The 23386-nt window shown below is 46.8% G+C and overlaps 1 protein-coding gene across 5 annotated transcripts in view; it reads left to right on the top strand.

Moving 5' to 3' along the window:
- Window positions 1-10738: 10738 nt before the first annotated feature.
- ATG16L1 (autophagy related 16 like 1) overlaps window positions 10739-23386 on the top strand; it is a 45552-nt gene continuing 32904 nt past the window's right edge. For 3 of the 5 annotated variants that reach the window (XM_066278872.1, XM_066278870.1, XM_066278869.1), the window contains exons 1-3: window positions 10739-11067; window positions 15921-16014; window positions 23007-23112. In XM_066278872.1, coding sequence (XP_066134969.1) covers window positions 10953-11067; window positions 15921-16014; window positions 23007-23112 — 315 coding nt within the window. In that variant the 5' untranslated portion in view covers window positions 10739-10952. Of the gene's footprint in view, window positions 11068-11303; window positions 11468-12664; window positions 12781-15920; window positions 16015-23006; window positions 23113-23386 lie in introns of those variants that run through there. The other 2 variants (XM_066278871.1, XM_066278873.1) reach the window with 2 other exon arrangements.

Genomic DNA, 23386 nt, shown 5'->3' with positions numbered 1-23386 from the left:
TTTTATTTATTTATTCATTTTTAGAGAGGGAGAGAAGGGGGGAGGAGCTGGAAGCATCAACTCCCATATGTGCCTTGACCAGGCAAGCCCAGGGTTTCGAACTGGCAACCTCAGCAGTCCAGGTCGACGCTTTATCCCCTGCGCCACCACAGGTCAGGCGAGAAGCATCAATTCTTCATTGCAGCACCTTAGTTGTTCATTGACTGTTTTCTCATATGTGCCTTGACGGGGGGGCCTACAGCAGACCGAGTGACCCCTTGCTCAAGCCAACGACCTTGGGCTCAAACTGGTGAGTCTTGCTCAAACCAGATGAGCCTGTGGAGCCGGCGACCTCGGGGTTTCAAACCTGGGTCCTCCACGTGCCAGTCCGACGTTTTATCCACTGCGCCCTGCCTGGTCAGGCCCCCATTTGCTGGTTCTGATGTGTATTTTATAGGGGAAGAAACTGAGGTTCAGAGAAGTTGGGGTACTTAATAAAAGTCACACGGGAAAGGTGGAGGACCACATCTCTGAGCCGTGTCTCCTGTCTCTAAACTGTTCTTTCCAACAACGTGTTAAAAGTTTGGTTTTGTTACCATAATATTTGGAGGTGGGTGAAGCATTTTACGAAAAACAAAGAACAAAAAACAATTACCTCTCGGAATTAATTTTCTGTACAAGAGAAGATTACTTCTGTTTTATTCTACATAGGAAATGATTCAGATTCTAAGAAGAGTCTCCCTCGGTCTCTGCCTTCAGCCCTTTTACAATGCTTCCATCTTATGGTTGCATATAAAATAGAAAGAATCAGTGGAACCCTGATTTGCTCCTGCTTCTGCCACTCTCTGTCACTGCTCAGAGACACGCTGACTTGGCCCCCTTGGAGCCGGGCATTTGAGGAACTGTCTCCCCCACCAGGTCGGAAATGTGATCATCACACACCTAACTCTAGGACTTTCAAAACTGACATTTATGGTTTGGGTGGTTTTGTAGTTTTGATGATCTGCTCACAGTGCTGAAACAAAATACTGTTCTGTGTTCAGTTTGGAGTGAGAGCCCGCGTCCTGACTCACAGGTGACTGTTTTCTGTCTTCACTTGGCAGAGAGAGGGAAAGAGGGTCTCTCTTCCTCTTCTTAGGAAGGGGCACCAACCTAATCCTATCGGATTAGGGCCCCACCCTCATGACCTTGTTGAACTTTAATTATATCTCCTAAAAAGCCCTATTCCTTTTTAAAAATTTTTATTTAGAAGTAAATTTCATGGGATGACATCGATCAATAAGAATAAAAGCACTGGCCCTGGCCGGTTGGCTCAGTGGTAGAGCGTCGGCCTGGCGTGCAGAAGTCCCGGGTTTGATTCCCGGCCAGGGCACACAGGAGAGGCGCCCATCTGCTTCTCTACCCCTCCCCCTCTCCTTCCTCTCTGTCTCTCTCTTCCCCTCCCGCAGCCAAGGCTCCATTGGAGCAGGGATGGCCCGGGCGCTGGGGATGGCTCCTTGGCCTCTGCCCCAGGCGCTAGAGTGGCTCTGGTCGCAGCAGAGCGACGCCCCGGAGGGGCAGAGCATTGCCCCCTGGTGGGCAGAGAGTCGCCCCCTGGTGGGCGTGCCAGGTGGATCCCGGTCGGGCGCATGCAGGAGTCTGTCTGACTGTCTATCCCCGTTTCCAGCTTCAGAAAATTACAAAAAAAAAAAAAAAAAGAATAAAAGCACTATTTCTAAATACAGTCATATTGGGGTTTAGGGACTTAACACATGAGTTGGGGGTAGTGTGAGCATTGCAATTCAGTCCATAGCACATGGATTCGGTCATTTCCCAGAAAAGATGCAGGTGGACAGCTTTCTACTGAAGCTGGAAAGTGCTACCTGAGAAGGTGCCCTTTCTGCACGCTTAGGGAGAAATGGGTGGTGGGTCATCAGGAAGTCAACACGTGGCACTGCCAGCCCTTACGTGGGGCCCCCCAAAAGATGCTGTGGCTGCTGAATCTGGTTCCCTACTGTCTTAAGCAGAATCTTATGCAAATCTGTCTGTATGTGTACACTTCCTGGCAGGCACGCTTTAGCCACGATGGCTTCCCTGCTGGGTTTGGACAGTTCAGGCAAGCTCTGGCCTCAGGGCTGCCTTAGGCTGGGCTCCTGAAAAGCAGAGCCTGAAACTGGGGTTCCTGTGCAGGAGATTTATTGGAGAAATGCTCTCAATCTGGGCATCAGGCTAGACATTGAGGGAGGCAGGATAGGTCGGGGCAGGAAGCTAGGCAGAACAGCAGTTTTAGGAGAAAGGTGTCGCTTCCGCCTTTCCCCATGGGGAGCTCAGGAACATACGTTGCATTACAGGTGGTGTCCTGTTCAGAGGCCAGGGCACAGGGCACCTTTGCCCACTCCCAGCTGTCATTGGCCACCTCCCAGGCATCTCTAGGAGAGGTGGCAGCTCTGGTCAGTAAGGGCAATCCTCCAGAGAAGGGGACAGTTGTGAGCCTTTAGCAGCTGTCACCCACTACGACAGGGAGCCGGGTCCACTGGCTGCTACGTAGGACTGGTGGGCTCCAGCCGCACCTGCGACAGACCCTGCTGTAGGGGACCCCTCTGCCCGAATGCTGTCTTCCCAGAGAACCTCTGAGCCAACTCCCCCACCTTCTCTGGTCTTTGCTAAGATCTCACCTCTAGATGGTAATCTTTTCTTTTTATAAGGGCACTAGCCAATTCATTAGGCTGTGTTGGGGCCTACAAGAGGGGCACCCACACTTCCAGGAATACATGAATAACACCAGTTTGGGGTTCAAATGAATATCAAGTTGCTGCTGTGCATTGTGTAGCAGCTTGAAGCTGTCCCACTCAGCACAGCCCGAGGACGTCGTAGGCTTCCACTTGCCCTTCTAAAGTAGCTTTGTCTTTACTCTACCTCAGAAGTCTCGGCTTGGGGAAACTGTGACCACTCCAATGATAATGCCTTATTAGTGGACCTTCTCATTCAAAGAGGCGGAAATGCTAAGGTAAGTAAACACTCAGATGTGACAGTGCTCCGCAAACACGAAGTGAGGCATTTTCACAGCTTCCTTAGAGAATGCTTACTAATGCTCAGAAGGTGGTTGACTGAGTCATTATCCACATCCTGACTACCCTACAGAGAAGGTTATTTTGGACAAATCTTAGAAAATAAAATGTTTTTTAATCTTCTCTTTCTAGCCGTCTTCCCAAATAGTACATAGGTAGCTGTTTACTCCTTGCCTAGAAAAAACGGGCAAAGGATTTAGACAGACATTACCCAAAGGAGAATGAAAGATAAGTAAACAAATAGATGGAAAACTGTTCAAATTTACCAAAGAAAGGCAAAACAGAACAACAGTAAGCTACAATTGTCATCTATTAAAGCAGCAAAATAAAAAATAAAAAATTTTTTTAAGATCTTTTTTTTTTTTTTACAGAGACAGAGAGTGAGTCAGAGAGAGGGATAGACAGGGACAGACAGACAGGAATGGAGAGAGATGAGAAGCATCAATCATTAGTTTTTCATTGCGTGTTGCAACACCTTAGTTGTTCACTGATTGCTTTTCATATGTGCCTTGACCGCGGGCCTTCAGCAGACCAAGTAACCCCTTGCTGGAGCCAGCGACCTTGAATTCAAGCTGGTGGGCTTTTGCTCAAACCAGAGGAGCCCGCGCTCAAGCTGGCGACCTCAGGGTCTCGAACCTGGGTCCTCTGCATCCCAGTCCGACACTCTATCCACTGTGCCACCGCCTGGTCAGGCTCTTTCTTTTTTTTTATCATACTATGAAAACTGTGGAAGATGTAGTTGCAACGAACATTCCACAGCGCAGGTGTTAGTGTAAGGTGGTGCAGGCCAGTGGGGAGCTGGTGGCTAGATAGATTTGGAGACTCTGCTGTCTTCCAAATCTTTCTTACTACTGAGCCAGTACCCTCCCGGAACCCGATTCTGCCGGAGAATAACTTGCAATTCAGAGGGAAAGCCTTTGAAAACCAGCCGTGGGGGTTTATCACAGGACTGGATGGCAGGGGGCGGTGGGGAGAGAAGTGGATGACGTGGGCCAGCTGGCCACTGAGTCCCTGGAAACTTCTCTTTGGTTTACTGTCCTTTCACAAGGACAGCTTCTGTCAAACACATCTATTAAGAGATTGTACTCTGGAGGACGTGTGCGTTTTCAGATCCCGAAGGCATTTTATAAATCCCCAGAGAACTGCGTGATGAAAGGTCATTTTCTCCGTCAAAAACTTACTTTATTGACTCAGGCTGACGTGCCATGTGTAGGTATTTTCTTCATTTGACTTGACTCTGCCCGTGAGTCAGATAATGAGCCTGAACCCAGAATCAAAATATGCAAACTATTACATCTGGGATACAAATGCCAAATGTGGCAGGGAAAGATTTCAGGAAACACTGTGTGTGTGTGTGTGCATGTGTGCGCGCGCGTGTGTGTGTGCGTGTGCATGTGTGTGCGCGCACGTGTGCATGTGTGTGTGCGCGTGCGTGTGTGTGTGCGCACGTGTGCGTGTGTGTGTGTGCACGTGTGTGCATGTGCGCACGCATGTGCCCGCACAGGACAACTTTTGTCACATTGACCCTATGGCCCAACAAATAGAATACTAGTATTTAGTTTCACATTTAGAACTGCTGACTTCATGTACTTTTGACAGCTGACTCATATTTCCAATAATTCCTAAGCTTCTCCCTGAACATGGCTCTTAATTACCTGCAATCATGTCAGTAACTATTTTATTTTCAAAATTCAAAACGACCATTTAGAAAATTCTCTGAATGCTCTTAGTCCTTTTTCTTAGAATTTCACTCAGTAAAAATCAACCAAAAAGCCTGACAAGGCAGTGGCGTGGTGAATAGAGTGGCGGACTGGGACATTGAAGACCCAGATTCAAAACCCCAAGGTCGCTAGCTTGAGCTTGGGCTCACCAGCTTGAGCGCGGGGTTGCTGGCTTGAGCATGGGATCATACACCTGACCCCATGGTTGCTGGCTTGAGCCCAAGGTCGCTAGCTTGAGCAAGGGGTCACTCGCTCTGCTGTAGCCCCCCACCCCCAGTCAAGGCACATATGAGAAAGCAATTGGTGAGCTAAGGTGCCGCAATGAAGAATTAATGCTTCTCATCTCTCTCCTTTCCTGTCTGTCTGTCCCTAACTGTCTGTCTGTTTCTCTGACACTCTCTGTCTCTGTCCAAAAAAAAAGAACCAAAATATTTTAAAAATCAACCAAAATTATATTTTTCCTATTGCAACCAGAATGGAATCATCAATAACAAATACTTTTTCACAAAAGTCATTCATTTTATTTAAAACACACACACACACACACACACACACACACACTCAAGAAAACAGCTTCAACTATGAAACAAGCCTCATCAGAAATGGAATTTATGTGTTTTGTTTTTTTCTTTTTGTTTAAATTTTTAGCAGGAAAGCTGCTTAAGAGGTGGCTGGCAGTTGTCAGTTTCAGGGGGTGGCACCTCTGTAGCAGAGGCCTCCCCTGCCCAGCCTTCGCCCACCTTGGAAAAATGAACAGAATCGGGCTGTTGGGTCCCCTGAAGGGAAAGCAAATTCCCACCCACCGATCTTGAAGGTGTTGTGAACTCAAAAGTAGGAATGCAGGGTGGTGGGGGCAGAGGGGAGATTTCACTCAGCCCCTTAGCCCTCGGCCAGGCAGAGAGAGCAGGCAGACCCCCCACCACTGCAGCATGAGGGGCTGTCAGCTCCCCAGTCATGAATCAGAGTCTGAGAATGGGCACAGCAGGCCATTTTCCCTCTGCTCTGAGACCCGCCACCCCCACTCCCAACCTAGGACCTGGAGTTGAAACTTGCTGTTAACTTGATACCTCAAGAAAGGACCAGATCTCCCGCCATGAGATCTTTATGCATGCATTCCCAGTCCTGTCCATGGCTGTGTGCTTTCTCCATGGTCCTGCTGCAGGGAGTGCAGGGTGGGCTGGACGCCCCGCAGCGCTGTTAATATCCCCTGAGTCATTTGAACGGGGCTTTTTGAAATGGTGTCCCTTCACTTTGGGTTTAGGGAGGAAAGAGAAAAATATCCCAGGTTTCATTCTAACATTGCTATTTGTAACTTCAGGGTTATTAAAATTTTCTCTACCAACAGATACTATTACTCAGAAAAGAGTTTAACTTATTCAGAAGTTCATGAGATCTCAGATCCAGAAACTTTCTCCAAGAAGTTTGAAAATGGATTTCTGGTTAACATGGGACATGCATGGTAAAAAGAGCAGTGGGTTGACCTTTCCCCTCTTGTTAAGATTTTAAAGCGGGGAAACCCTGCCTCAGTGACCTCCTGGAGGGACACTACCACTTCATCTGCTCAGCTCTCCTCTTTTCTTGGGCTTGCCTGCCAGTCAGAACTCTTGGGTGGCAAGTAAAAGTAAAAACCCGATGTAAACCAGCTTTAGTGAAATTGCAGGGATGTACTGGCTCACATAACCAGACTGGGAGGAGAATAGGGCTGGGTCATCTTCATGAACGGCTGGAACCAGGTACCTTCACGCCACCTGGATCCTTAGTGTCTTGTTTCCTCTACTCTCAGTGTGTTTGCTCCATTTTTTTCAGACTAACCTCTTCATGGGACATGGGAGGGAAACTGTACACTGTGGATCCAGATGCATATCCTCAGGCTCTCTAACCAAAGGAGGAAAAGGGACCCCTCTCCCAGGTCCAGTCCTTCCTGTGGAGGATAGAGATTGGTGAGGCTTCCAATGCCCACCCTGGGACCAATTGCTCTGTGCAGCAACCCATATCCTCATAACCCCTCTTTCCCTTAAGGAAGCTCAAATTGCATTTCTATTGCTTGTAATCAAAAGCCTTCTGATACTCTATATCCTCCTAAACAAAGTCGCAACCCTGATAGCCTGAGACTGACACACAGAGCAATGGCATGGTTACATAGGGGGTCAGTGGGTTCTAGCTCCGGCCTTTCTCTACCGCACCTGAGCTCTGATGCTTACTCTGTGACATCAGACAAGTTACTTGGCCTTTGTATGTGAGTTTCCTCACTTGTAAAAGGAAATATCAATGGTAGCTGCATGGTAGTGTTGTGAGAATGAAACAATTCAGTCCACATAGAGCATAGTGCTTGCTTGGCATGTAAAAATCAGTAAATAAACATTGGCTGTTATTCATAGTAGGAGAGGGCAGTAGTGTCTCAGAGAGACAGTCTAGCCAGGGATCATATTTCGAGCTTGTTAGATGTTGAACCCTCTGGACATTATTGCAGACACTTGGCTGTCAACATGTAGAGGGAATAACAAGGACTTCCTCTAAAAAAAAGTTGAATTTTATTGTAATGCTTGTATTGGGATATAAGGATAATACCCACTTCAGTTTATGTCATTTTTACAATATGAAATCATGTGGTTTAGTCTATGTGCACAGAGATTCTATAGAATGAAGTATTCCTGTAGTCATACATATGTAAATGCAGTAACACTAAAGAGAACAAAGAAAAGCAGGGTAAAAATATAAAGCAACATATGCCTTTAAGGGAGTATCATTACTGTCATTAAAAAAGCGTTGGATCGAATCATTAGTGTGTCTGAAACCATGCTGGCTGGTGTGTTGACTCTCCTTTGGTTTCTTCTAGTAGCCACTAGGTTTAAGTAATTGGTAGTTAACACAATAACATGGTTAACTTAGCTCGCTTTCACTTTTAGTGATCTAATTTGGGGTAGAGCTGAGAAGGAGTGAAAATAAAGATTGAGAGCAATTTTTTGAAACAAGAATTATATTTAAAAGGGAATAAAAGCACAGTCATCTGGCTGGCCCCCCTTTATTTTCATTTTACATTCATAAATAATACACATTCAGTTCTCCCTTCCTAAAAAGTGAGCTCCCTGAAGTCAGGATCCAAGCCTGGGCTGTCTTTTTTTTTTTTTTTTTTTTTTTTACAGAGACAGAGAGAGGGATAGACAGGGACAGACAGACAGGAATGGAGAGATGAGAAGCATCAATCATTAGTTTTTCATTGCGCGTTGCAACGCCTTAGTTGTTCATTGATTGCTTTCTCATGTGTGCCTTGACCGCGGGCTTTCAGCAAACCAAGTAACCCCTTGCTCGAGCCAGTGACCTTGGGCTCAAGCTGGTGAGCTTTTGCTCAAACCAGATGAGCCCGCGTTCAAGCTGGCAACCTTGGGGTCTCAAACCTAGGTCTTCCGCATCCCAGTCCGACGCTCTATCCACTGAGCCACCGCCTGGTCAGGCCCTAGGCTGTCTTTGTCTCCCACACAGTGCTCACTTCTGTGCCAGATGTGCAGGAGGACCCAACAGACCCAACTGTTTGCACTTGCTGGTTGAATGATAAAGGCCAACAGGTAAATAGGACAATTATCTGAAGGTGGGACTTGAATTCCTCAGAATTGAAGCATCACTAGAGGATCTCACAGATGAGATGTGTAGGCACTGATGTTTAGGGTAAAAATTTGCAAGTTTTTAGCAGTGGAAATGCATGGAAATGCCGTTATACGAAATCTGGTTGTAATTTGCTTAAGTGAAACTAGACTTTCCACAAAGGAAGTTCTTTGATGAGGGATGCCTCTTCCACTCTTCCACAAGCAAATCTGGGCTGCTTAATGCACCGACTGCCACAAGCAGCTTGGAATGTTTCCATTTATCTTACTTACTGTTAGAACCCATTTATAGACATTGCTTTCCAGCAAGGCATGCTGAATCCTTTAAATACTCATTATTTACCACGACAAATAAAAACTTTTCTGTTAAGAGTCATAATCTGTCTCCAGAATATTCACACAACCTAATTTCTTCCTCCTTCCTATTACTCCTCCCCCACCCAGCCATTTCCCTTATTTTGCATATAAGGAGCCAGGGACATATTTATTTTACATAACTTGGATTTATGCCACATACTACTTTTATTATGAATGTTTTTTGAACAATGAAAATGTAGGAATTCACTTCATTGTTGGAAATACCGGTTGTTTTCAATGTTTCCACCTTTTCCAAGGTTTTCTCTATATGGACCTTTTTCCAAATATTACTTGGCATCAATTTCTACATCAAGTGGAATTAATTTCTGGTTATGCAAATTTTTAACATATTTTCATCATAATCTTGTCTGGAAAATTGGTATTTAACTGTCAAGAGCTGACGTTATGGGATGCCATGGTCTTTTGAGGTTGGTACAACTGTCACATTTGGAGGCATTCTTGGTGAGTTTCAGAACCTGCTCCTTCATTATCTTCAGTGTGTGAGGAAGACCCTTTTATGTCTGATCTCCATAGGTCTGTCCTTCAAGATCAGATCACTCAGTACTGGCTGCCAACAAAATATCTTTTGCAACAATGCTAGAAGTCTGACAGTCCTACTTCTGGGCCCCATAGAAGAGGACAGGCTTTCTTATCTGTCGGTGAAGGATCTTCCTCTGGACTTGAGACACGCTGAAAGAGAAGCCAGTTTCTGACATTCCTTTCCTCTCTTTGGGCCTCCTACTTTGTCCCGCTCCATTTTCATGTACTCAATTCACAAACTTGTTAAAGGCAGGTAAAGTTCAGATGATTCTATGACAGACGGAGGTTTTCCATTCTACAGATTCTACAGAGTTGTCAGATGCCATCTCCAGACTCTGTGTCTTCTGTCTCCCCTCTCAAAATCCAGCAAACTGTCTTTTTCCTCTTTCGAAGTCCTGTTTGTATCTTAACCCTTCCATTACCTTCCAATGATTCATTTACTGTTAGGCCCTAATATTTAGGCTTCTAATGATTAACATAGCCAATGTAGTCACACCTTTCCTCAAGTGTTCTTTCCATTTCATTTCTTCATTGTAAGAAAAAAAACCTGCTTCCAAGGTCAGGGGGGGATGCTCTTTCTAAAGGGGCCAGACTTTGGGCAGGCCTTGGAAGGATAGTATGTGTCTAGGTCAAGTTAGGTTTACCACGTGCTAGCTGCATTACATAGGTCAGGCCATAGGCTATTTCTTTCTTTCTTTCTTTCTTTTTTGTATTTTTCTGAAGTTGGAAACCGGGAGGCAGTCAGACAGACTCCCACATGCGCCCGACCGGGATCCACCCAGCATGCCCACCAGGGGGCGATGCTCTGCCCATCTGGGGCATCGCTCTGTTGCAACCAGAGCCATTCTAGCGCTTGAGGCAGAGGCCATGGAGCCATCCTCAGCACCCGGGGCCATCTTTGCTCCAATGGAGCCTCGCCTGCGGGAGGGGAAGAGACAGAGAGGAAGGAGAGGGAGAGGGGTGGAGAGGCAGATGGGCACTTCTCCTGTGTGCCCTGGCTGGGAATCGAACCTGGGACTCCAGCACGCCAGGCTGACGCTCTACCGCTGAGCCAACCGGCCAGGGCCATAGGCTATTTCTTTTAATCCTCATAAGAACCCTTTGAGGTAGGTATCATTACGGTCCCCATTTTACAGATTAGGGGGTAGGGAGGTTGTCACTCATCCACACTCACACAGCTACTCTGTGGGGTGCGGCCCTCACTTCTGCTTGTGAACTGAGGGGGATGAACAAAAGGGAGACAGTCCAAGAAAGAAAGTATAAAACGCGGTAAAGAAGCAAAGGAAACGTAGGCAGGCGGGCGGATGAGGCCTCTTTCCTGTCCCGTTTCCAACGAGGGCTGGGCCACCATGAAGCCCCAACGCCTCCTAGCGGCCGACTCTGTCCCCGCAGCGCTTCCGGAGGGCGTCATTAACGAGCGCCTCGCGTCGGCGCAGCCCACCTGCGTGCGTGTTGCGTAAGACGTCGGGGAGGAGGCGGGTTTTCCGGCCCCGGCCCCGGCCCAAACCATTTCCGACAGGGGCCGGAAGACCGGTCCCGGATGGCACCGCGGCAGTGGCAGGCCTGCTGGGGGAGGTGAGCCGTGGGGGCTGCCCGCCTTCCCGCGCCCGCTGCCCGCCTTCCCGCGTCCGCTGTTCGCCTCATGCTGCGGGCCGAGGCCGCCAGCCCCCGCTCGAATCGGCGGCGCTGAGGCGCCGGGACAGCGCGCCATGTCGTCGGGGCTCCGCGCCGCCGACTTCCCCCGCTGGAAGCGCCACATCGCAGAGGAGCTGCGGCGCCGGGACCGGCTGCAGAGGCAGGCGTTCGAGGAGATCATCCTGCAGTGTGAGCGGCGGGCCGGCCGGGGGGCGGGCGGGCCCTGCCTGCAGAGCACGTGGGGCGCCCGCGCGGGCCGGAGGCCGAGCCCGCGGCGCTGCCTGCGGCCCAGAGCCCCGGACGCCTTTTTCAAACATCTTTTCCTTTTTCTTGTTCCTTTCACTTGACCTTTGGGCGTGACTGTGGGGTGTTTCCCTTACTAACACGTGCTCTGCGGAGAGAGGCAGGCACCGGGATCTATCTCTGTTGGTAGATCCCGGCCGCTCCCCAGATCGTCTCTTTTTCTCCGGCGCCGCGTTAGTGAAACCGACGCGGACCTGAAGACTTGAACGCGCGCGGTTCGAAATGTTTGGGCTTGGAGTCTTCAGATCTCTCGTCCTGATTCCACCTGTGGTATTCTTTGATGGTTGTACGTTTTGAGTCGTAACATACTTTTAAAGTTGGGACAGCGTCCTTGTTACTGTTACTGAAAACTTCAATAGGAAAGAGGTGGTTTTCCACCCCCCACCCCCGCCCCGCTGCAGTTGGAGTACGAAAATGTCCCTTTAGATGCGTAGTTGTGATGAGCAGCTCCCAGCTGCCCCCCTTGCCCAATTTTACCGTGACTGGCGACACATTTTGGGGGTTAGACTGAGCACACTTCTGTCCTGTGGTTTCAGCCACTCCTGGATGTAAGCCTGACAGGTCTCTCTCCCTTGTACGTTGATGGACGAGAATCAGAGTAGTAGTTGTCCTCCTCGGTTGAATTCTGGTTGTGCTAAATGAGCGGTTCCCAAGCCTACCTGTACTTCAGAATCACCTGGGGGGGGGGGTCTTTTAAAAGCCCCAGAGCCCGGGCCACACCCCAGACCAACCCGACAGCAGCAGATAGGAGTGGGGCAGGGCACCAGTAGTTTTTTAATGCTCTCCCAAGTAGGCCTGACCTGTGGTGGCGCAGTGGATAAAGCGTCGACCTGGAAATGCTGAGGTCGCCGGTTCGAAACCCTGGGCTTGCCTGGTCAAGGCACATATGGGAGTTGATGCTTCCAGCTCCTCCCCCCTTCTCTCTGTCTCTCTCTCCTCTCTCTCCCTCTCTGTCTCTCCCCTCTCTAAAAATGAATAAATAAATAAAAAAATTTTTAATGCTCTCCCAAGTAATTCTGACGTGCAGACGAGTTTGAGTACTGTGTGACTATTTGGCCCGTGCTTATTATTATTAGTCTTCCTGAAAAGCCTATGAAGCAGGTCCCTTTGTCCTTCTTACCCATGAGGCGAAGAGAGATTCATCTCTCTGGGTGGGGACAGTAGTGAATGGTAGGGCCTAGATCTGAACGCAGACTGAATGGCTCCTGAATTTCTCCCTGGGTCCCCCAGGAGACTGCCCTTCTTTGCTTTCACTGAGCCAGCCTCTTAATGACGTGGGAAGGAAAGAGAGTTAGTTGTGCCTTATACTTAAAGGCCCTGGCCGACCGTTGCTGTTTCAGAAAGCCAGAAGCACAGGCAACCCCTCCTTTTCAAATAGGATTCCTTAACAGGCTGTGTAAGTCAAGGTCATCCATCAGGTGTTCATTGAATACTCATTCTTTAAATGCTAATACACACTGAAAGTCAAATTGGGTTGGAGCTCAGATTCCACCCCTTACTAACCAATTTTTTCACTTGCCTTTCCCAGTCCGGTTTGCTGCAGCTATAAAATGGGGGTGAAGCTTGCTCTGCCTGCTTCATAAAAACAAGGCTGTGCATGTAAGTGCTTCTTGAAAGCCATGTGTGTGTTAGTCTATAAATGGAAGATGCTTGTAATTGCATTGGCACACTTTGAATGTTTTTCTGCACTTCAAAATGGGCATCTTGCCCTCCTGGCCAGATTGCTCAATTGATTGGAGCATCATCCCGATAAACAGAGTTTGCAAGTTTGGTCCCCATTTAGGGCACATACAGGAACAGATCTCTCTCTCTCCCTGTCAAATTAATAAATACAATTTTACTTTTTTTTTTGTATTTTTCTGAAGTTGGAAACAGGGAGGCAGTCAGACAGACTCCCGCATGTGCCCGACCGGGATCCACCGGGCATGTCCTCCAGGGGGTGATGCTCTGCCCATCTGGGGCGTGGCTCTGTTGCAACCAGGGCCATTCTAGTGCCTGAGGCAGAGGCCATGGAGCCGTCTTCAGCACCTGGGCCAACTTTGCTCCAATGGAGCCTTGGCTGCGGGAGGGGAAGAGAGAGACAGAGAGGAAGGAGAGGGGGAGGGATGGAGAAGCAGATGGGCGCCTCTCCTGTGTGCCCTGGCCGGGAATCGAACCCCGGGTCTCCTGCACGCCAGGCCGACGCTCTACCGCTGAGCCAACCTGCCAGGGCCAACAAATACAATTTTAAAAAATTGTTTAAAACAGTGGACAATTGTTATAATTGGTGATGGAGTGTGCAGATGTAGAAAATCAGAAGACGTCAGCCTGGAGAGGGAACACATCCTTAAAGAACTGTGGTGGGCAGTGCATACTTGAGGGCCAGGAGGTGGCCTTTCTTTAGGCTGGGGATTGACATCTGGGAGATCGCTTCTAGTTTGACTGTGGAGCGGCCCCACTCCTCATTCCAGCCTCCCCAGTCAAGTATTGACTCTCCATCAGCCCAGAGTCTCTTGTTCAGTCCCTGCCGCTGAGCCCAAAGAAAAAGCTGAAAAGAGGCTTTGGGGTCGGGGGCACCATCTTGCCATCTCCATCCTTCTCTTTAGTGAGAGGAACTTTTAGGAAGTATGCCTCCTGAATACCTCAGGTCCTTTGAAAGGCCTAAGGGCACCCAGCTCTGGTGTCACCTTTGGAAGATCTTATTAGAGCCCTTTGACACTGGTGAATGAATATTCAAGGTTGTAACCACTTCCCTGTTCTGCTGAGCTAGTTAGTTCATTAAGTTAATATAGATGAAGAGAGTGTTTCTTTTTTGTTTGTTTGTTTGTTTGTTTGTTTTTACAGGGACAGAGAGAGAGTTAGATAGGGACAGACAGACAGACAGGAATGGAGAGAGATGAGAAGCATCAATCATTAGTTGTTCATTGATTGCTCTCATATGTGCCTTGACCGAGGGCCTTCAGCAGACCGAGTAACTCCTTGCTGGAGCCAGTGACCTTGGGTCCAAGCTGGTGAGCTTTTTGCTCACGCCAGATGAGCCCGCGCTCAAGCTGGCGACCTCGGGGTCTTGAACCTGGGTCCTCTGCATCCTAGTCCGACGCTCTATCCACTGCACCACCGCCTGGTCAGGCAAGAGAGTGTTTCTTAACTTATTGATTTTACAGAGAGAAGAGGTGGGGGGCAGTGAGAAGTATCAACTCACAGTTGCTTCACTTTAGTTGTTCATTGGTTTGTTGTTGTACGTGCCTTAACCAAGCAAGCTCAGGGTTTCGAACAGGCAACCTCAGAATTTCAGGTAGACGCCTTATCCACTGCGCCACCATAGGCCAGACAGAAAGAAGCTCTTCTAACAGGAATGGTCCATTAGTAAACCCTGTCAAAATGTTCTTCAGCAGTTATAATTCCGGACTTTTAGGATTTGCAACAACCCCCTCAAATGTATCTCCTATACAAGTTTCCCATGGTCACTCTTATTCTGGTTAGTGCACCCTGCCCCCATTTGATCTTGATGGTCCCCCACGTGCCTGTCATCCCTAACTACATGTCATTTCTAGCCCTGACTTGCCTTAAGAGTTCCTGCACTGTGTTCCCTTCCACATTTGCTACATCCAGAAAGAGAACTCATTTTCTCTCTTCAGCTCTTCACCCCTCTATTCTCTTGACACAGTAACATCTTCCATCCAGTTTCCTGGAGCAAGGGACCTCATAATGATCTTTGACTTCTTACTAATTAATATCTGTTCATGTCACTATCTCTTTTTAAAATCTGTATATTATCATTGCCAGTAAGGTCTGCATTTCTTATCCTGCCCTGTCATGTCACGTCGTGTGTTGACTCAAATACTATTTCCAGTCACTTACCAGATGGTGGTCCTTTCTTCCCGCACTGCCATCTTCACCTATGAGACCATCAGAGAACATGAGAAAAGGATTGCTCTTATCCCCCCCACTTTTTAAAGATTTATTGATTGATTTTACAGAGGTGGGGGAGTGAGAAGCATCAACTCATAGTTGCTTCACTTTAGTTGTTCATTGGTTTTTCTTGTATGGACCTTGACCAGGCAAGCCCAGGGCCTTGGACCAGCGACCTCAGCATTCCAGGGCTACACTCTGTTCACACACTGCACTACCACAGGCCAAGCATCCTCTCTTCCTTTTTACACTTGGACCCTCCCAACACCCACCCCAGTCCACTTGAGCTACTCGGGGTCAGGAACTCTCATTAGTATCTGTATTCCTAGTGCCCTCATCTAAAAGTTAAGTTGTCAAATGTAATAAGGTAAAATTCTCCTATGTTAGTTAGAGTTACATAGCATTTCATTTTTCCATTGTGTTTTGATATGTTTCTTATTTTTTAATCCCCAGGGAGAACTAGGAGTAGAATCCTTTTTTGACTGCCTTTAGTGTGGGGAATAGTCCTGTGGGATTGTGTACTTGGGTTCCTTTAACTGGGCCGCCCTTGCTTAGGCCAAGCAGCATCTAGGAGTGTATGCCGGGTTTTGGATAATTGTTGACCAAGTACAATACCTAGTACTTTGATTCCTAAGAGAAACCTAGTCAGTCTTCTGGTGGTTTTTGTTTTTTATTTTGGTCCAATCTTTATAAGATATTAAGTAGGTAAAAAAATGTACATAAGTTACAACAAATAACTTAATTTTCTTTCTTTCTTTCTTTCTTTCTTTCTTTCTTTCTTTCTTTCTTTCTTTCCTTCCTTCCTTCCTTCCTTCTCTCTCTCTCTCTCTCTCCTTTTTTTGTTTTAGATAACAAGTTGCTGGAAAAGTCAGACCTTCATTCAGTGCTGGCCCAGAAGCTACAGACAGAAAAGCCGGACATACCCAACAGGCACGAGATAAGGTATCTGAAACTGTCCCGTATTATTTTATCTCCTCCTTAATTGAAATGAGTTTCAGTTCAGTTGGCACTTCTCTAAGTTAGAAGCAAACCAGGCAGTGTTTCTGTGTTCCAGTTTGTGTCGGTTCCTTTCAGAGAAGAACTTCTGAAGCCAAATAACTAAAAACACTTTTTAGAGATATGCACATACCCACCTTGAGTTATCATTAGTCAGAAGCTGTAAGCTAGAAAAATCGCTTAAGATGGAAAGGAGGCCAGTTCCTCCTCCAGCCAGCCAGTCAGGGTTCACGTTTTGTTACTCAGACAAGTAAGCATTCTTGAGCAGATTTACATAGATCTTGTTAATACAGGATTGCCATAAGTTGCTTTTTATACCAAACAGGTCTATTTGATCCTTTTTAGTTCAGTGTTTTTCAACATATTTTAGGAGATTGTGAAATTAAACTAATAGGTTGCAACAGCCTTTTAATTTATTTTTAAGAAAGATCAGGGAAAAGATCTGCGTTTTTATAGGAAGGTTGAGTATTGTCTGGTTAAATATGCATGTATGTGCCTGCCCTGAGGTGGCGCAGTGGATAAAGCGTTGACTTGGAATACTGAGGTCACTGGTTCAAAACCCTGGGCTTACCTGGTCAAGGTACATACCTGCTCCTTCCCCCTCCCCTGCCTTTCTATCTCCTCTCTCTAAAATCAATAAATGAAATCTTAAAAATGTATGCATGCATGCGCTTGTGATGGGGGTTTGATGTATTTACTTGGGTCATTTATGTAAACTTTATATCTTTCTGAGGGTCATGGTCCAAAAACCTGAAAGCCATTCTTCATCAAAGCAGCTTAAATAGAATCTCTAGAGTCTTACGGTCTTCTTTTTCCATATGTTCATGTCTGCATATTCAATTTGATAGTTTATATGGGAACAGTATCCATTATTGCTCTAAAATTCCATTCTTATTTGCATATTAGTTAACATTTAACAATTTTAAGAACAAGGATGATGGTAATTTGGGGTTTTATAAAGGCCCAGAAATTCTAGGTGTAGCTTAATATCATTACTCCTGTATCTGAATGGGCCGTGTAACTGTCTGCCACCCGTGTGTCCTCCCTGGCACAGTGGTCACCTGAGACCAGAGTGGGGAAGGTGGACTGATGGCTAGGCCTGGTTCTGTCCTTGCTTAGTAACAGTCCAGTGCAGTGTCCTGGCTGGGCCCCGGGAGGCCTTCTGTAGTACTGAAAATACCCAGTTCTGTTTCCTCGTCAGTTTTAGGTGTAGAAAATGCCGTTTCACCTTTTCATGTAAACTCAACTGAAAACTTAAAACATTTTATTTATGTTAGGTTAAACTCTTGGTGACTATTCCTGTCCTCATTTGCTTGGAAAGGTGCTGTAAGCAAATGTAAAACAGTTCTGGCTGAATATCCCAGGGCTGGCACTTTGATTGGAGGGCCTTCCTTGCCCGCACACTGTGTCCATAGTCAGGTCTTTCCTGACGACTTCGTTTCTATTATCTTCTATTATTTTGCACAAGTCATCTATGGTTCCTTTTTCCTTCAGAGTCCTGCCCCTCCGCGGGCCTGTTGATTCCTCCTGCAGTCCCTTGTGCATCTGTCCCTTCGTTTACATTGATTTTTGTCCCCCTCCCCTTCATTTGTTATGTGTCCTCATTCCTGCACTTGGCAGGAGTCTTCTGCACTCGGACATGTGTGACTGTGGTGTGGGCCCGGTGGTAGGGATAGAGATGAATGAGCCAGCATCCCTGCTCTTAAGGAACTGGGTCTGTTGGCTGGGGACCAGTTTCAGGGGTGTTTGCTAGTACAATAAGTGTATGCACAGAAGAGGGCTCTACCTGGTTAGTTTTGTTCATAAAAACATTCAACTGAGTAAATTTGAAGGCCTAATTGGATTTGTTTAGCAATTTGTGAATGTGGCAGCATCTCATCTAGCAACTAGAAGGGCCCCCAAAGGAGTTGTACAAATGGGAGGTTTTTATAGGAAGAAGGGAGTGGCAGAGGAGTTACTAACAAAAGAAAAGAAAGGATTATTGCCGGTCTGAGGTTTCTCATCATGCAGATCTTCTCTTTCTGTGGGGCAGGAGGAAATGGACAGAGCCCATGTGACATTGCTTCTTTAGTGTTGACCAGAAATTTCCAGACCGGTCGGTGAATCTGGGGAAGGTTGAAACTGCGGTTAGATCAGGTAGTAAATCTAGGTTTGAGATTACGGACAGTTAGTACAAGCAACGCCATTTTGGACCTGTGGTTTTCTCTTTCAGTTTCCTTCTTCCTCCTGTCTCCTTAAATCCTGCCCCTCTTGTCCTAATTCATCTTAATAGAATTGTGCACTTGAAACCTATATAATTTTATTAACCAATGTCATTTCAATAAATTGAATAAAAAATGTTAACACTTGATATACTTTTTCAGTGGATTAACTAAACAAAGTGCTTATTTTTTGCCTTTGCAAAATTCATTGCAGGTCAGATGCGTCTGTGCGGCTGTCGTCTTCCACAAGTGGCTGCTCGCGTCTTATAGCTCTGACGGGTTTTCCATTTTCTTTTGTTTTTATTGGATTCATTTTGGTAACATTGGTTAACCAAGTATCTAGGATTTAGGTGTACAGTTCTTTTACATCAGCTGTACATTGTGTCGTGTGTTCATACCCCGAGCCAAGTCTCCTTCCATCACCGTTGACCCTCGCCCCCTCTTTTACCCCCCCACCCCTCTTTCTTTCTGGTAATCACCATACTGTTGTCTCTCTGTGAGTTTTTTGTTTTGTTTAATCCTTTTTCACCCAGCTTGCAACCCAGAAAGCACTTTAGAAAGCTTTACATCAGTTATATAAGTGTTTTAATCCCTTTGTTTACTAAGTAGATTGAAATTAAGCTCTTCAGCCTGGAAATAGTGGATTCCAGTAGTTTTCTGGGCATGCTTCCTGGACAGCAGCATACCCTTGGGCCGTACCCCACACCTACTATTTTAGAAACTTTGAGAGTGGAGCCCTATTAATCTCTTTTAATAAACTTTCGGTGACCCAGTGAGCTCTGACTGCTGGAACCACTGCGCCAGTCCATGGCCACTCAGTCCCAGTGAGACAGCTCTGTGGCACCTGAGAGCCAGCTGGCCAGGCAGACGGTCCGGTCTGCTCTCTCAGACCCGAGTCAGTCCGCTGTGGGCCCAGGAATCCACTTCTGAACACGCCCTCGAGGGATTCCCTGATCTCCTGAGTGAAGCAAGCGCTGTGGCGGGCCGTTTATTTCAAACTGGAAGTAGAGGGCAGCTTTGAGGTGGCATGAGGGGGCCTGTGCTTGCCTAGTCTTATGAGGCTCTTCTCTGGTGTGCCAACTCCATTTAAGAAGGGGTTTTACATTTTGCATATTCCACATTGCTTTGCATTAAAATAGGGAGATTTGATAAAAATGATTTCTAACCCCCACGTGTAGTCAGTCCCCCAGGTCTGTTGAGTGTTCTGCGTCTTGGTGGTTTCTTGTAAGGTTAGGTAAGCCCTGGGTTGCCTCAGAGGGTGAGGTATTACCGTGTGCTTGAACTTGTGATATAAACACTTTAGGGATGGAGAGAGGAGTTGGGGGGAGCATCATGCTGTCCCCCTTTTCCCTCATTAAGTGTCCCTGTGGCTCGTGAAGAGGTGGTGCTCCCTCTCCTTCAGGGGGTGGTCTCCCCGTTTCCCAGCTTTCTTCCTCTTCTCCACTGGGTGCCTTCCCTGGCTGGTTTCAGCTCCTCCCGGTAGGGTAGTCTAATGATCCCCCTGCCGCTCCAGCGAGACCCCTCTGCTGTGACAGACCCGCAGGCGGGCCCCTGCTGCTGTTTCGGAGGTGGTGTGCGGACACCTGCAGAGTTCCCCAGACCTGAGGCGTCTCATCTCAGTTCTGTGGCTGCAGGTACACCTGTCTGCTGACAGCTTCTTCATGCCAGCCTGCAGCTTGGACCTCTTCACATCTCGAACCTGGACTCCATAGCAGCTGCTATCTGGTCCCCTGTTCCCACCCTTGCCCCTGCAATCTGCTCTCTACCCAGCAACTATAGCAGGGGTCGCGAACCTTGTTGGCTGAGAGAGCCATGAACGCCACATATTTTAAAATGTAATTCCATGACAGGAGGCAGGGAGGCAGAGAGATAGACTCCAGCATGCACCTGGGATCCACCTGGCAAGCACCCTACAGGGGGATGCTCCACTCATTTGGGCCACTGCTCCATTGCTTGGCAACTGGGTTATTTTAGTGCCTGAGGTGAGGCCATGGAGCCATCCTCAGCACCCAGGGCCAAACTCGAACCACTGGAGCCATGGCTGCAGGAGGGGGGGTGTTGAGGGGGAGAGGTGGAGAAGCAGATGGTCGCTACTCCTGTGTGCCCTGACTGGGAATTGAACCCGGGACTTCACATGCCAGGCCAATGCTCTACTGCTGAGTTAACTGGCCAGGGCCACTGGAGTTCATTTTACTAATATAAGTCATTTAGTAGATCCAAAATATTATCATTTCAACATGTAATCAATATTAAAAATCATTAAGATACCTTACATTTTTCTTTTGTTCTGATTCTTTGAAATCTGGTGTGTATTTTACTAATTTGGACAGGCCACATTTTAAGTGTTCATTTTCCACATGAGGCCTGTTATTGAATAGCATAGCCCTATAGTATGTGTATTTATTAGTTACTCTGTAATATGGAGGTGGAGTCGAGAATTTCATGGAATTACTCTTAAATACAAAGTATTTTCTGATTTCTGGAGCCTTTAGTGCTTGCTAACTGGGCCTTCTGAACATTAGAAATTAATCAGTTAATAGTTGTCAATAAAATAAAAGTCATAGCCCCTAAAAGTTTCCTTTAAAGATAACTTTTCCTAGGGCAGTTAATGAAAATGTAATCTGCCTTGTTATGTGGTTGTCTAGCTTATAGCTAGTTTTTATTAGAAATGTATATGCAGGAATACTTGGCATAGTAACTGTTTTTAGTACATAGTACCTATTTTTTTAAGGACATTAATTTCATACAAGAAAATAATTTATCATAAGTGATACTTTTGCATGACATTCTGTTGATAACTTAAGTCTTGAAGTTTGACATAATCAGCATAAATGATTATGAGAATTTAGATTTTTACAATTATGTATGATAGAAACTTCTAGAGTATTAAAGAGATTGTAAATGGTAAATCTCATTTCATTGTTCATTGAGGTTGGATATATTTGAAATTGTAGACTTCTATGTCTGAAATTATCTCCCAGTAAAAAAAGCTTTTAAGCATGTGTAATTCCCTTTGGTACAAAATACAGGTTTTACCTGTTTACTCAAGAGCACATCAGCATCTTTAAAATATGTGTTAAAATCCACTGTCTTAATTTAGTGGGAGTTATAGCTATCCTAACCCTATGGATAAATTAACAGAACCCAGAGAAGGTTAGGGAATTGATCAGATTTCTGTTAGAACCTGTGTTGTAAAATTACCTGTCTGATGTATCTCCCATGCCTTTCTTATTCAACTTCTAAAGGTAGGATGGTGGGATCTGAGAATGGAAGAAACATTACATTAGTCCCAGAACACAGGAAATTGGAATTATAATTTCTTCATTATTTTGTTGGTTCCAAAGATTTTTACATGTATAATTAAATAAAAATTCATCTCTTGCTGCAATTAAGAAAAACAAAAAAAACCCCGTAATTCCATGAGAACCATACCATGACCCGTGTACGTTAAGCATTATCCAATAAAAATTTGGTGTTGTCCCGGAGGACAGCTGTGATTGGCTCCAGCCACCCGCAACCATGAACATGAGCGGTAGGAAATGAATGGATTGTAATACATGAGAATGTTTTATTTATTTGTTTATTTATTTATTTATTTATTTATTTTCTTTGCAGGGACAGAGAGAGAGAGAGAGTCAGAGAGAGGGACAGATAGGGACAGACAGACAGGAACGGAGAGAGATGAGAAGCATCAGTCATCAGTTTTTCGTTGTGATACTTTAGTTGTTCATTGATTGCTTTCTCATATGTGCCTTGACCGCGGGCCTTCAGCAGACCAAGTAACCCCTTGCTCGAGCCAGCGACATTTTTTTTTATTTTGCTCAAGCCAGATGAGCCCGCACTCAAGCTGGCAACCTCGGGGTCTCGAACCTGGGTCCTCAGCATCCCTGTCCAATGCTCTATTCCCTGCGCCACCGCCTGGTCAGGCTGTTTTATATTTTTAACATTTTTTTTATTAAAGATTTTTCTTCGAGCCAGATACAGCCATCAAAAGAGCCACATCTGGCTCGCGAGCCATAGGTTCCCGACCCCTGAACTATAGTGATCGTTTTAAAGCAGAAGCCTGCTCTGCTCAAAACCCTCCAGCGGCTTCCTAGTAAAAGCCAAGTCCTCGGGCCTGTGAGGCCTGCGTGACCCCTCCTCCTCCCTGACCAGCTCCAATGACATTCTCCCCCAATTGTGGCCCTCCTTCAAGGCCTTTCCAGCACCTGCTCTTCCCTCTGCTCAGAAGGGCCCCAGGGGCCGTGTAGCTTGTTCCTCACCCCTTTCCGGTCTCCAGTGTGTATAATCTGGGAGAGGCCTTCTTTGCTTACCCTGCATAGAACAGGACCCCTGTCTGCTATCTGTCTGCCCTGATGGATTGTCTGCCACCTGAGAGCAGAGCTCTGTGGGCACTGCCTTCCCAGCCCCAGGAGCAGTGCCGGCAGTTGGCACTCACTCACTAGCTTGCCCTGTGAGCAACCTGCTTTGTCTCCTCGGTAGTTACCAAACCTTCGTTCTGGAACCCACCCTTTATTCCTGGCACCCCTGGTGGTTTGGGTGGTGGTTGGTCTCCTTCTTTCTACGTCACGTTCGTAGTGGCTTATAACCAGTCACCTGGAGACACTGAGCACTTTATTGGTTATGTTGTCACATTCAGGGGTGGAATTCTGGAGTTAGTGTTTGATTGTCTGATTGGGGAATGTTTTTTCCTCTCTTTTTGCACATTCTCTTCATCTGCCTGCTTTGGGGATGTAGTCCCGGCCATGATGGCGCATGGAATGATGGCCAGCTCCAAGAAATGGCCCAGCTGAGGATGAAACACCAGGAAGAACTGACAGAATTGCATAAGAAGCGTGGAGAGGTAAAGACGGACGCTGTCCTCGTCTGTCCGCTGCTCCGTGTGGGTCTTACGGTAGGGCAGGCGGGCGGGCAGGATTGCCACCGGGATTTACAGCCGTCCTGGCTGTATGTGACAGCAGCAGCTCTATCTGGGAGTGAAATGCTGGGAAAGGTGTGGGGTCTCCGCCTCTATCAGCGAGAGGGCAAGCCGTTGAGATGACTGCGTGGTTGTCATGCTCCAAGACGACATGCAACATACAAGTGGAGAAAGTAAAGGAAAGAAGCTTTCTGCTTGG

This window comes from Saccopteryx bilineata, chromosome 5 (assembly GCF_036850765.1).
Source record: "Saccopteryx bilineata isolate mSacBil1 chromosome 5, mSacBil1_pri_phased_curated, whole genome shotgun sequence".
Classification (NCBI taxonomy): Eukaryota; Metazoa; Chordata; class Mammalia; order Chiroptera; family Emballonuridae; genus Saccopteryx; species Saccopteryx bilineata.
This window is presented reverse-complemented; position numbering and strand designations above follow the sequence as displayed.